The sequence below is a fragment of the Micropterus salmoides genome, unplaced genomic scaffold (assembly GCF_014851395.1).
Source record: "Micropterus salmoides isolate LMB-PRFRI ecotype aquatic unplaced genomic scaffold, ASM1485139v1 Ms_hic_scaffold_12, whole genome shotgun sequence".
NCBI lineage: Eukaryota > Metazoa > Chordata > Actinopteri > Centrarchiformes > Centrarchidae > Micropterus > Micropterus salmoides.
Genome location: NW_024040263.1, coordinates 30905019 through 30917625, shown reverse-complemented (window position 1 = coordinate 30917625; position 12607 = coordinate 30905019). Strand labels below are relative to the sequence as shown.

Below are 12607 nucleotides of genomic sequence, written 5' to 3'. Positions count from 1 at the left end.
TGTAGTGGTATGAACAAAGATCATAAGCTCATCCTCGAGCTTTCCAGATCAGTGATTCAGTAACATATTGTGAGAACTTCAATAAACTCACTGTGTAAAGCACAGAAAACAACTGCTGCACAGACTTCCTTTGAAAAAATTTCCATATGTCAAATATGTCAAATTACTACAGTGATAGGAGGGAACTACAACCTGACTTTGTTGTTGCATTAATTTACCCACGTCTGAATACCTGCAAATGAGTACAGGGCTTGTCATATTTGATCAATTTTCATCCGCTGAGGGACAATACTCCAGGGGCCAGATGAGAGAGGCTGAACAACTTTGAAGAATTGTTTTGCTGAGTTGATTTATTGTCAACAATGAATAGCTCCCCTTCATTTCTTTCCCCTCTACCACGCACATATGAAGGCTCCTTTGAACATTTTGCGCAGACTGACTGATCAGCTTTCATTGTTTAAGGTCAGGATGTTCATTAAAATTGACAGACTGACTGGGTGATACTTTGAGGTGTTGCCACTGCCTTGACCTTTGCAAAAAAGGCAGCGTTAGACTTGCCATTTGGGCCGTCTTCTCGTGAAGTGATAAACATTCTCTCCAACTGCTCCTCTTCAAACCTCATCAGAGCTGTGATCTCAATTAGCCGGCAACAGAGAGACGAATCACTGACCGGAGCTGACATGAGACAGCCAGGTTCCTCAGCACTGCCACAGTTGAGCTGATTCAAGAAAATGGCTGCTTCAATAAATAGTGCTAGTTCGCCTTTTAGCTTCCTCTTTTTTATTTCCACTCTAACTTCCTCTACATCTAACATCCCTGTCTCAAATGCTCTTGAAGCTCCTGAACCAGATTTATTGTAATTATTTATGTCTGGGTTTTTTTGTATACACAATCCTGATTTTCTTCAGACACTGATATATTGGAAAGTCAAGCCTAGATGGACAGCTGCTCCCCTCACTGTAGGTTTGCGGGTGAGTGACAGGGCTGGGAGTGCTGCCAATAACGCTGATCTTCAAGCCCAATGATGTCTCTGCTCTCACACCGTGGATAAGTTACTTCACCTGATTACTTCTTCCCTACAGAGTTAAACTGTCATGGTGCATTTAACTCTGATGACAGTGGCAGGGTTCATGTGAGTCCAATCATCACTTATTTGTGTGCAAAAATCAGCTGTGTAGCAGAGGATGATACTCCGACATCCTGTTAATAGTGTTGGCTTGCCTTAAATGTACTTTGTTGGAAGCTGCAAATAGTTCAGTGGGTTGCATTTTTGTGATGGTGTTCTAGCCCTGAGGTGAACTGCACTTTGTCCATTCATTTAGTATTTATGTGTCTTGTGTAACGAGTTAAGGACCATGTGTGGTTAAAAAACTACCGCCACATTGTCTTTTCGTCTGACCACCTTTAATCACCAGAACTAGAATGAAAACCTCTTTTTTCTTTTCCTGCAGGGACCTAGTGCTTTACTGAGCTAGTAGCTAGAACCACTCTAATTGCAAATAAAATGGTAATTGCTAACTAAATAGAGGTTAAGTCCCAAACACAGCCCACTGTCATCAGTCCTCTCTGACCTATTGCATTACTCCATTTTTCTAGAAATATAGACAAGCACACTCTGAGATTTACAGAATGACATTAGCGATAGAAGCAAGTTAGCTGTCAGTCTTGTAAATTCTCGGTGGTAGCAGGCTAATAGTGATGGTACCAGGGACAGTATAGTGGTACTCAGAATGACTCACCCTCCTAGTCAGCGATTTTTGGAGCATAACCTTAGTTCAGGCACCGGATTGAACTCATACTTCCATTAGCTGATTGGCATTAGCTTCTTCATTCCTGCTCCACACTTCCTGGCTCATTCATCAGCTGCGTGGCTACCAGCTGACTAGAAACCTTCAATTGCATTTAACTATTACAATATGACACTTCTCACTATTGCTTTGCTTATAATCTCATGTCAACCAAGCCCCCAGAAGCGGAGCTGGGCATTGCTGTGACACACACTGTCCCAACGTGCACTTTCCCCATTCACAATTATTGTAAAAGAAGCAGCTATAAAAGGGGGAATAGATAATTTGAGCATAGCAAACACGTTGAATTGATTCTTTTTATTATCAGAATTTGATCCATTTGGTTCAATAACATTTACACAATCTAGAAGAGTGTGATTATTGGATGTGCATGCTTTCAGCCGACTGTAGTGCACATGCTCTCTAGGCCCCAGAAAAGTGTGAGGAATCCTGAGTCTTTTTTGGCAAATGCGGCAAGTCAGCAACTTTCATAGGAGTGAGTGGGGTGCCATCTTTGAACGCAGTATCCAGTTCTCCTCAGTACACCCATGATGTCCCCGCTGTTTGCTGCCTCAGCTCCCTCTTTTAAGTATTACTGATTTACAGTTTTTCTAGATTGCTCAGACATGCTTAATGAAACTGGGATCCTCTTGATCTTCATCATCAACCTTCTTAGCACAGCAGAAGTCTTCTCTTGCGAATGTGTTAACACTTTTTCATTTGTTTCACACATGTTTCACACCTTTTTTCAATGCAGTTCACACAGATCTTATAGAAAGACCCCGAACTCTATTGGATTACTTCACTTAGATGTAATGTTCACTTACAGTATGTTCATCAAAGGAAGCAGAATCTGTATTGCTTCACTGTTGCATTGATTCTTCGAGGTTTCCCTCAAACAGCAGAGCCTTTTCCACCTAACCCCAACTTTATAACCATTTTCTATGAAAGGACAATTCCTTGACATAAGAGTTTCTTACTAAATTGGGCTATATACTGGACAAAGCAAATGGTGTAGGCACAATGCCCAGCTTGGGACACATTCAAGCTTGTTTTGCTTTTATTTTGACAGCAAAACATTCATGCTAGTCCCTGTGCGCTTCCTCCAAAAAGGAACACTGTCCTTCCCATACAAATATATTTTTTCACAACTATAAGAACATCTGACATTCACTCGATACAACAAAAACATTTAGCAAGACATGTTTCACATACATTATGCTCATACAAAATACACGCAGAATGTTTGCGATGATTTTCTTCTCTTCTGTTAAAACACCTTTTACTGTCACTATGCTCATCGTTCCTACTCGATCATTGCTGAAACATTTTCTTAATAAACATACTGTATATGTATTGTTGTTTCATTTGCCTGATATATTCTGATTCAAAACTTCCAAATCACCACCAAGGTGTGAGATTGTTATGTGACCTCAGTGGGATTTAAACCAACAACCTTAGTGCAAGTAGCTTAGTGCTCTATGGAACAAACAGAGCTAAAAATGACCACTGCAATGATTACACTATGTATAATATAATATGAAAAAATACAGTACATGATTACCATCCATAATTACATTGCTACTTTCAGGTGATGGCAAACTCAATCTGTAACCATATACTATAAAAGGGGGTGTGAACCCAGTCTATGGTGTGAAAAGTGGCAATTCCTTTCAACATGGAGCAGAATAGACAGCAAGGCAGTGGAATCAATCAGAGGTGAGCAAGGCCACCGTTAGAGGGGACAGGCACAGAGCTACATGTGATTATACAAACTTATGTTGCAATAGAGTAAAATACAGTAAAAGTTTGTTTCTTTCATCAGTGATTGTACAGAATGTCTTCATTGATCACAATCTAGGATAGATATTATGGAGATGATAGATTCTGTAAATGCTGGATAATGTAATAAGTTTCTTGCCTAATGTGAAAACTGTGTAATCTGTCTTTTACAGCATATTGCAGCATACTACTTTCAGCACTTCTAAGGTGATTTGAAACATGTATCTCGCACTGTTTGTCATTAGATTCACTGGTAGTTAAAATGACTAAAGTGAAAACATATCATCATGTTGTGTTTTGGTGATTGAACCATATCTTCTCATGACATTTCATGAGATACTTACTGTACATTTTGAATCGATGGTTGTGTGGTTTGAACGAAAGTCTGGCTGTGTTACAAGTGATGAGTTTGGAGTTTGGAGTACTAAGAGCTGTGAAATTTTACCACTAGTTGTGATAATGGTACCAAAGCTATCAACAAAAACTCTCACAAACAATCACCTAGTCCAAGACAAAATGTTTAATTTTGTTTCAAAATGACTCTGAGGTGATCTGTTACTGTTCATTTCACATTGGGCAAAAATTTAACTGTACATTACTTATCACAATCAGCCATAACATCTATCCCATAATCAAAAGTGTGATCAAAGAAGACATCGTCTCCAATCATTGATGCAAGAAGCTAACTTTTATTGCAACACATCAATAATCAAATGTAACAAATAATATAAAAATAATTATGGATGGTAATTATGTAGTGTATTTTACAGTATTGCATTGTGCATACTGTAATCAATGCAGCACTAAGCTATCCAACACTAAGGTTGTGCGTTTGAATCTGACCAACAATACATACATATATAATAAGCTGCTGAATTGATTTTCAGCGACAATCAATTAGGAAGAATGAGCATAGTGATTATTAGTAAAATGTATTTTAACAATAGAGAGGAAAATCTTATCCAAAGTGGTGCATGTACTTTGTATGAACGTAATTTATTTTATTGTCTTTCTAGATGTTTTTTTTTTTGTACTCAGTGTCAGATGTATTTATAGTTAAAGGTATTTTTCACAATCTGTTGTGTTTTTGTACTACGAGTAGTGAAATATTACCACATATTGTGTGAATAGTACCATAGCGACAGAAAAAAAACGTAGTAGGCCATTGTCACGTTTGCATGTTGTTATTTAACACTGTGAATCATTCCAAACCTGATAAGGTACTTAGTTATAAAATATTATCTATATTGGGCATAAAAACATCTGCAATAAAAAACACACATTTTACTGGTGAAGGAAGCACCATTGAGCACCATTGGGCACCATGTCAGATGCAGAGATGATGGAGTATGAAGTAAGGCAATGCAGTTTGATAACTAGAACTAGTTTTTGTTTTTTATAAATGCAAATACAAGTTTACTCCAGCTCCATTCAGTTTGCATTATGATGGTTTTCACCTCTCCTGAAGGCTACATTATGTTCTTTTTCTTCCATCTGGTTGTAATAGGGGGTATGTCTAGGGGTGTTTATGCAACAAGGACTGTTGGGATCATCAAAGTGAACAGATTTCAACCTCTACACATACTGTAGGATGTCTTTTCCTTCCTTTTTCTTAGTTGTATAATAGGATACACAATGGAAAAAAAGCTAACGAGGATTAGAGGACAGATGGTGCACACAATTTTGAAATGCAGATAGTAGAGGTTTATAACAAAACAATCATTTAATTATTTAGGAAGTATATCCAGACTATTTTATGATCCATGGTGTCTGCAGCTAAAGCAGTTGTGTTCTGTCTTACCCCAGAATATCAGGGGACTTTGCCCTTATTCAAACACCAAAACACTGCTCTGTTTTTGCCTTGGGGTCCAAATTACACAGTAGATGTCTAAATGTCAGAAATGGCTAGCAGTCACATTGGCACCACTTATCGTTGTCAAACTACTACTTCAAGCTTGAGAAGTGCAAATGTTTTGTGCTTTAAAGGACTGCCATCTTTAAAGTCTCAAAGAAAAAAAAAACATACAGATGGAATACTGTTCCTTTCTCTTTAGGCAAATAGAGCTCCTGGGGTTTGAACCAGTAATTGGATACTCAAGAGCAGAACTGCATGATTGGAGATGGGGGCTAGTTAAACTGAATCAAGAAAAGATGGGATTGAATGTTCTTGAGTAGTAAACAAACAAGTCACTCTTACTCTATTTTTCTCATCAAAAAAAGTTTCCTCACCTAAATACTCTCGTCCTCAGTCTTCCTCTCTTAAACTTTTCCTTTCGTAGGGTTACTTTTGATGACTACCAGGCAACCCAGTTTGGGTGTGAGCATATTACCCCAAAATGAAATGTAATGCTGTTGACAAACAGAATTGGCTGTTCTCTAACCCTCCTGTCAAGCTTTTTATATGTAACATGTAACTCCACAACTAATCTAGTTTATGATGTGCTCCTTGGTGGAAATTTCATGTCACTGTTGGGGGGAAAAACACCTCCCAGCTGGTGAGGGAAGGTGTGTGGGGGGTTGGGGAATAGAAAAGTTCTAGTTACTACATGTAGAGGCACATGTGGCGCTGTCGCGTCTAGTGTGGCATATCAGTGAGTGAAGCTGATGCCTGGCAGGTGCAAAGCACTGTGTCACCACACCTGATGTGAGAACTAACACTTCCACCTAATCCCTGGATGCTGTCTTCTAAGAAACCCCTGGTAGCCTTCATAAAAAAAGCAGAATATCCAGTTATAAGCAGTCTCCATAGATTTCTGTATGGTTGTACTGTAGCAGAATGGGTTGAACGGCCGTGTGTAACGTCACTGTGGTCTGGCGAGGCACTTCTCAGAGTCTGTGGAATTATCAACATATCAGTCCAGCTGCAGGGATTTCAAGAACAAAGTGGAAATATGGTGAGAAAAGAGTCACAATATTATCGATGTACTGAGAATAAAGTCAAGATTTGAATACTCTTATTGTAGTAAACAATAAGGCCTTTTTTGGCCTTATATGTAAAATGATGGCTGTTGATGACAGGAAGTTCTAGGTTTCACCAATAAAGTCCGGATCTTATTATCAGAGAAAATGAAACCAGTTTTAAGATGTATGACTCGATATTAAGCAGCAGCTGGAGTACAGTGGGGACCTGGTTTTCTCCAGACAGCTGAGACCAGAGTTCAGTCATGGCATCAGAAAATGATTAAAGCTTAGTGGGCTATATGTAAATTATATGAAAACCTACTAGTATCTACCTGTCCTATAGTGTGCTGTGCATTACGTTATTGTTATGTGCTCTGCTATGATCGTATCCCATTCAGGCTGAATGACAGAAACCTTAGCCCACTTAGATTTTCTCTGGAAGAGACAAAGTGTTGGGTAGCTACTGTGCACTGCTCCTGAACGACCAAAACTATTTGAAAACACTTCTGAACAGGCATTAATTTCACCTTTGTGTGGTTAATGTCCACACAAATGTTAGCTTCCACACCTCTGATAAAGCGCAGCTCACTGATAGCCACTTCACTGAGCTTTTTAATGGGAAGCATCCTGGCAGCAGGGAGACAGTCCCAAACAATGTGACACTGCAGTCCCAACACAAGTCTTTTGTCAAGTCAAAATAACAGGAAATGCTAAAACATGCCCATGTAATCAAGTCAACCTATAACTATAACATATGAATCGAAACCACCGATTCTATAAATGTTTTTTTCTTGAAATATTAAAGCTTTTTATCTAGATAAATTATGACTTTAACCTTATGACTTTTTTCTTGTTGCATCATTCTCAGAATATCAGATCAGTGGCCCTAATACCCAATTGAAAAAATGCAGATTGTCACGCTTACTACAGCGTACACAGCCCTTCAGCATGTGGAAAAATCCAAAGCTTTACAGACATACTGTGCATAGTTACCGTTGCTGAATTACATCATTAAGCAATTGCTGTTCTGGGAGGGGATTGGAGAACATTAAGTTACCTGAGCAGTCCCTTTGTCCTAACATGCAGATATTTCCCAGGCCAAATCTGGTCCAGGAGGACATTGTCGTGTGTGTGGCATCATCATTAAACTCCTAAAACTAAAAGAAATAATTCTGTGTGTTTACACATTCCATCCAGATCTGAAAATGGGTTACACACAGTTTCAACTCATCAGGGATGTGTTACCCATCCTTTTGCTAGAGTACTCCCCCCCAACAAGTACTCTTCTTGTTTCAAGAGTGTGCGTGCATGTGTATGTGTTTTTGTTTTATTCCGGGAGGGTTGAGGAAGGGGAGTACATCAGATAATACGCCAGAACGACAGCACGGCAAACAGCAGGCTCCACCCTGACTGCCCTGTCTGACCGTGTATGACACCAGAACATACTGTTCACAGCGCCACAGGGGAGGGGTAGGAAGGGACACAGAGTGGTTGCAGACACGTGGGGAAAGAGACTGATGGTTCAAAGTTGCACAAGAAAAATGAATGAGTGAGCAAAACAGAGATGAGGAAGGCCTAGCACTTCTTTTAAGGGTTTACCCACAGTGGGCCACAGTACCACAGTCACTGGAATATAATGGAGTTATATAACTAAAGTTCAGGAAAAGGACCAGCCCTGTCTCACGCGCACTAATTCAACCACCTGTGCCTCATCCAGTTTCACATCCCTCCCCCTCAAACCCTCTTTCTCTCCTCTTTCAATGAGAAGCACGGCGGCCCAGTGGACAACACTGCGGCCTCACAGCAAGAAGGTCCTGTGTTCAGACCTCGGTCAGCCCAGGCCTTTCTGTGTGGAGTGTGCATGTTCTCCCCATGCTCGCGTGGGTTTCCGCCGGGCACTCAGGTTTCCTCCCACCGTCAAAGACATGCATTCTAGAGTTAATACTTCCACTAAGTAACTGACAATAAGCAAGCCGCTCTCCGAGATCACCCAGAGTCTCGACCCCTGGGTTCCCATCCACACCAAACCCTAAACAACCCCGTTTCATCCTTCTGTCCTCGACCCCTCCATCCCTCTCCCTTTGACCCTTTCATCCCATTCATCTACTCTTCATTATCCCAATAAACTGCTTTATACCTCGTATTGGTGTGGTCCTCATTAGTGAACTGTCTATTAAACTGACTGATCAATTAGCTGAAACATCAAACCAATCACAGAATTATTATACAAAGCTAAGTCTACCCCTAGGCCCTCTGAGCAGCATTAAAGGATTAAAATACATCTACTGCTACTCACCTCCAAAGAGTGCTCTCAGTGACGCTGCCAATATGAAAGTCGTACAGCTTGGTTAGAATCAGGATCACCTGTAAAGACAGGGAATATAATCATTACAATCTTTGTATGAGGCAATGAAATTACTGAATGTTTGACATCAAGCAGCAGGATCTTGATTGACGTCAAACATCAAACAATATCACACTTTTAATCATCTCTCCTTACCTGATTCTGGTCTAATACCAGAATTTAGGATCTTCCCCCAAGTGAATGTCCCCGGGTCTCATTCACAAGTGAGAGCAAGATGGAACACAGAACCACCAGATGTGGACACTGTCCTGTACCGCAACTGAGTGTTGATGCAGAGAGAGGGAGCATGAGCCTGAAGCTCTCGATACTCGTTGACCTACTTTCCATCTCTCTTTTCCAACCTGCACCTATGGTCATGAGCTTTGGGTAATGACCGAACAGAGATCACAGATACAAGCAGGGCCGAAATGAGCTTTCTTTACAGGGTTTCTGGGCTCAGCCTTTAAGCAATAGTTTGACATTTTGGGAAATACACATAATTACTTGCCAAAAGTCTGATGAGAAGATCGATACCACTCTCATTTCTGTACACTAAATATGATGCCACAACCAGCAAGCTTAGCTTAGCACCGGACAAAAGAGCTGAGCGTGGCTTACCTAAATGTAAATATATCCACCTACCATTGCCTCTGAATCGTACTTTTTAATATCCTATATCTCGTTTATTTAATCCACATAAAAGAGACCTAGTCTAGGGGTCACCCTGAGGTTGCGTTGAAAGAAGTCTGCTGATTCTGAAAAATTAGATCACAGATACAAGATGTCTCCTGGATGCCTCTGTGTCCATGAAACCAAAATCAACGACTTTCTGACAGGACACAACAACACACATCACCAAGTACAATTAATTAAAACAATTCTTTGTTTTCTCTATCTCAGACAAAAAGTACATACTGTGACAAAATAAGTTGCATCAACACTAAATTGAATTCTTCCCAACACCAGTTAGGAAAACACTACAAGGTTCTGGGAGTTATAGATTAGCATGTAGTGAGCTAGTGCTTTGCATAATTAGCACTGTGAAAGCAACGCTGTGTACGCCAGTTTGAAACTTAGTTTTCCTCTTGATGGAGCACGCAGCCATCCTCGCCCCTGTAGAAAAGCCTGATTCAAAAGTCTCTGCGTTCACAGCTTTGGTCTCTGCTCTTTTGGAGAGATGATCAGCATGGCAGGGCACTTTGATAAGTACTGTGCAAGTCCTCAGAGCGAATCACAAGACATGAAGGCCAAGTCTGCCGTGACTTGCCGTGAGGATCAATGGTTGGCTGTGATAGTCCACTCCAGAGCGGAGGAGAGCCAGCTGTGGGTGTAAAGTTGCGAGAGAGATGGGGGTTGGGGGGTGGAGGGAGTGTTGTTACACATCCACGAGTGATATTCACCTCTGGGTTACAGAATGCAGTCAGAGGTGTGTGAAAAAAATCAGTCAAGCAAATGTCAAAACACAGGAAATTGTGCACACACAATTACTTAGCATTTATCACACATTTGACCTGACCTCAGAGGAAACATCCTTTTACATAATAGATGCTATTTTCTTCCGTCAATGTGTTGTTGCTGTACTGTTTTCCTTCCCTGGCTTAATGACTGCTGCTCTTCCTCATTAGCATCCACATCTCTAGTTAGCATTTCCCTCCCTGCAACAAGCTTATGTTTGTTTAAATCAACCTGACAAGCTTGACTTGAGTCACTTGCTGGGAGGGGATGCAGGAGGTGCCTTGACTCCTCTGACAAGCATTAGCAGTCAGGGCTAGATGAGAAGAAACTGCATCCCTGTACAGATTGGAAAAGAACCAGTGTCCTGGCATCCTCGACCTCCCCAGTGTTCATGTCCTCGTGAAGCTCTGAGGCCCGCAGACTTCCAGGACCTTTCCACCTCTGGCTGAGCCTCAACATACCCACAAGCCCTTTGAACAAGCCAGCCGCTTATCAGGGACCCTGGGATGGTTTTTAAGGGGAGATGTGCCACTTGCCCAAGGGATCCTCCTACTAAGACTGTGAACATATGGTTAAGGCCAAGCAAAATTGCAGTGCCAGAGAGAGGGCAATGTTGGATAAGATAAAAAAAATGGATTCTTGCCATGTGGTGACACCACATAGAAAAACAAGATCTATGAGTGTACGTTTGTGTGTGTTTCTGGTTGCATATTTATTGGAAGTGCATATGTGCATGCCGTGCCTCTGTAGAAATGATGCGGCCTCATAGAAAGAGCATGTGTGTGCTCCTACGGGCTTTGTGCTGTCAGTGATGTGTGGTCTCGTCTTCTCGGGGGGTGGGGGTGACACACACAGAAACGAGTTGTCTCATCCCCACATGACAGTCTGAATTTGAAATTCACATGGAACAACCAGGACACCAGCTACAAATCAAAGAAGCTACTATTGTCCATTCAAATGCTTATTTATCTGTCTCAAAAATATCTTTTCAGCCAAACTTAAAAGTCTTCTTTAAAGAATATTTAATGCATTAAGCCACAGACCTAAATGAAAAACCTTGTGGGGATATCAAGGAACACCAGGTGGATAATCTTACGTTTGTTCACATACTTGCTCACAAATGTTCATGGTCTTTGTGCAGCAGACAGCAGGTGTAATGGAAGGACAAAACTGTAGCTTATAAAAGAAAAAGTTTGACAGGGTGTCTGTATTTCAAGTGCACTCTCCCCTTCTTAATCCCCAGTTGACTTGCAATTATTGAATCAAAATGTCAGTCACATTGCTCTTGCATTAGCATTGTTGCCTCAGCAATTAACTAACTGTGGTGAAAACATATTATTAGCATAACTAAATGTCTCCTTATCTTCAAAGACCAAGTCAAAGTGCCAAACACAATTTTGAATATTGGTTCACCTCATAGCGTGCTAATGACAGTGCAATGACTTTTCTGAGAAAAATGTTTAACTCCTCTCTTTGCAGAGCAATAGTTTAAATATGATCATGAAGTTTTACCTTCGATGTCAGGAAGCGGTACGTGGCAGCACAGCAAGGCCATTCAGTATAGTTTTGCCTTCTACAAATTGCAGTGGATGAATGTGTTGCTCCATGCTTGACAGAGTAATCATTAAAAATGCAAACGCTAACATGGCATTATCAGCCATGTTTGAAATAAGTTTTGAATTAACATAAAAAGATCAAGTATTTTTAATTCACCAAAACGTAGCGAAACAGAGCAAAAAATGCAATGAAACACAAAGTAAAAATAAATGGACAAGAAGCATTAAGCATTAAATAACCAGATTAACAAAGATTCCCTTGTGCAGCATTTCTATCATTTTGTTCATTAATCCTTCTTCATAATTCATTTCACTCTATTCAAAGGCTCAAGTGGAATCAAAACAACTGATCAAAGAAAAATCCACATCCACAGCACATGGATCTTCTCAACAAGAACATTTCACACATTGTATTTCACCTCAAAGTATTTCAAAGACGTCCACTTTGTACGCTCAGTTTGGAACAAAAGAGCTCTCTGTGCCTTTGATTGCAAAATGTCACGGTACTCCAGTACTGACAGTCCCACAGACAACTGAAAACAAGCTTTTACCAGTCTGCAAACAAACGTCAGGATAGTCGACACCAAAATGGCAGCTGGAACTGATCATTATATAGAAGTGATTAAGCCTCTCAGTAGCATGTCAAAAGCTGAGCAATTACTTTGTCAATTGGCAAGAGCTGTTTATGAGACACAGTGACAACTGGCGGCGATAGAGCTACCAGTTGACATCAAGGCAAGGGTGAAAAACACTGAATCCTTTCATACAATTCGGCATCTCCA

The 12607-nt window shown here is 40.6% G+C and overlaps 1 protein-coding gene across 1 annotated transcript in view; it reads right to left on the bottom strand.

Moving 5' to 3' along the window:
* Positions 1–12607, bottom strand: part of sorcs3 (sortilin related VPS10 domain containing receptor 3) — a 232244-nt gene that overhangs the window by 135910 nt on the left and 83727 nt on the right. The window contains exon 2 of the mRNA XM_038714563.1: positions 8767–8834. Within this exon, the coding sequence (XP_038570491.1) occupies positions 8767–8834 (68 nt within the window). The remainder of the gene's footprint in view (positions 1–8766; positions 8835–12607) is intronic.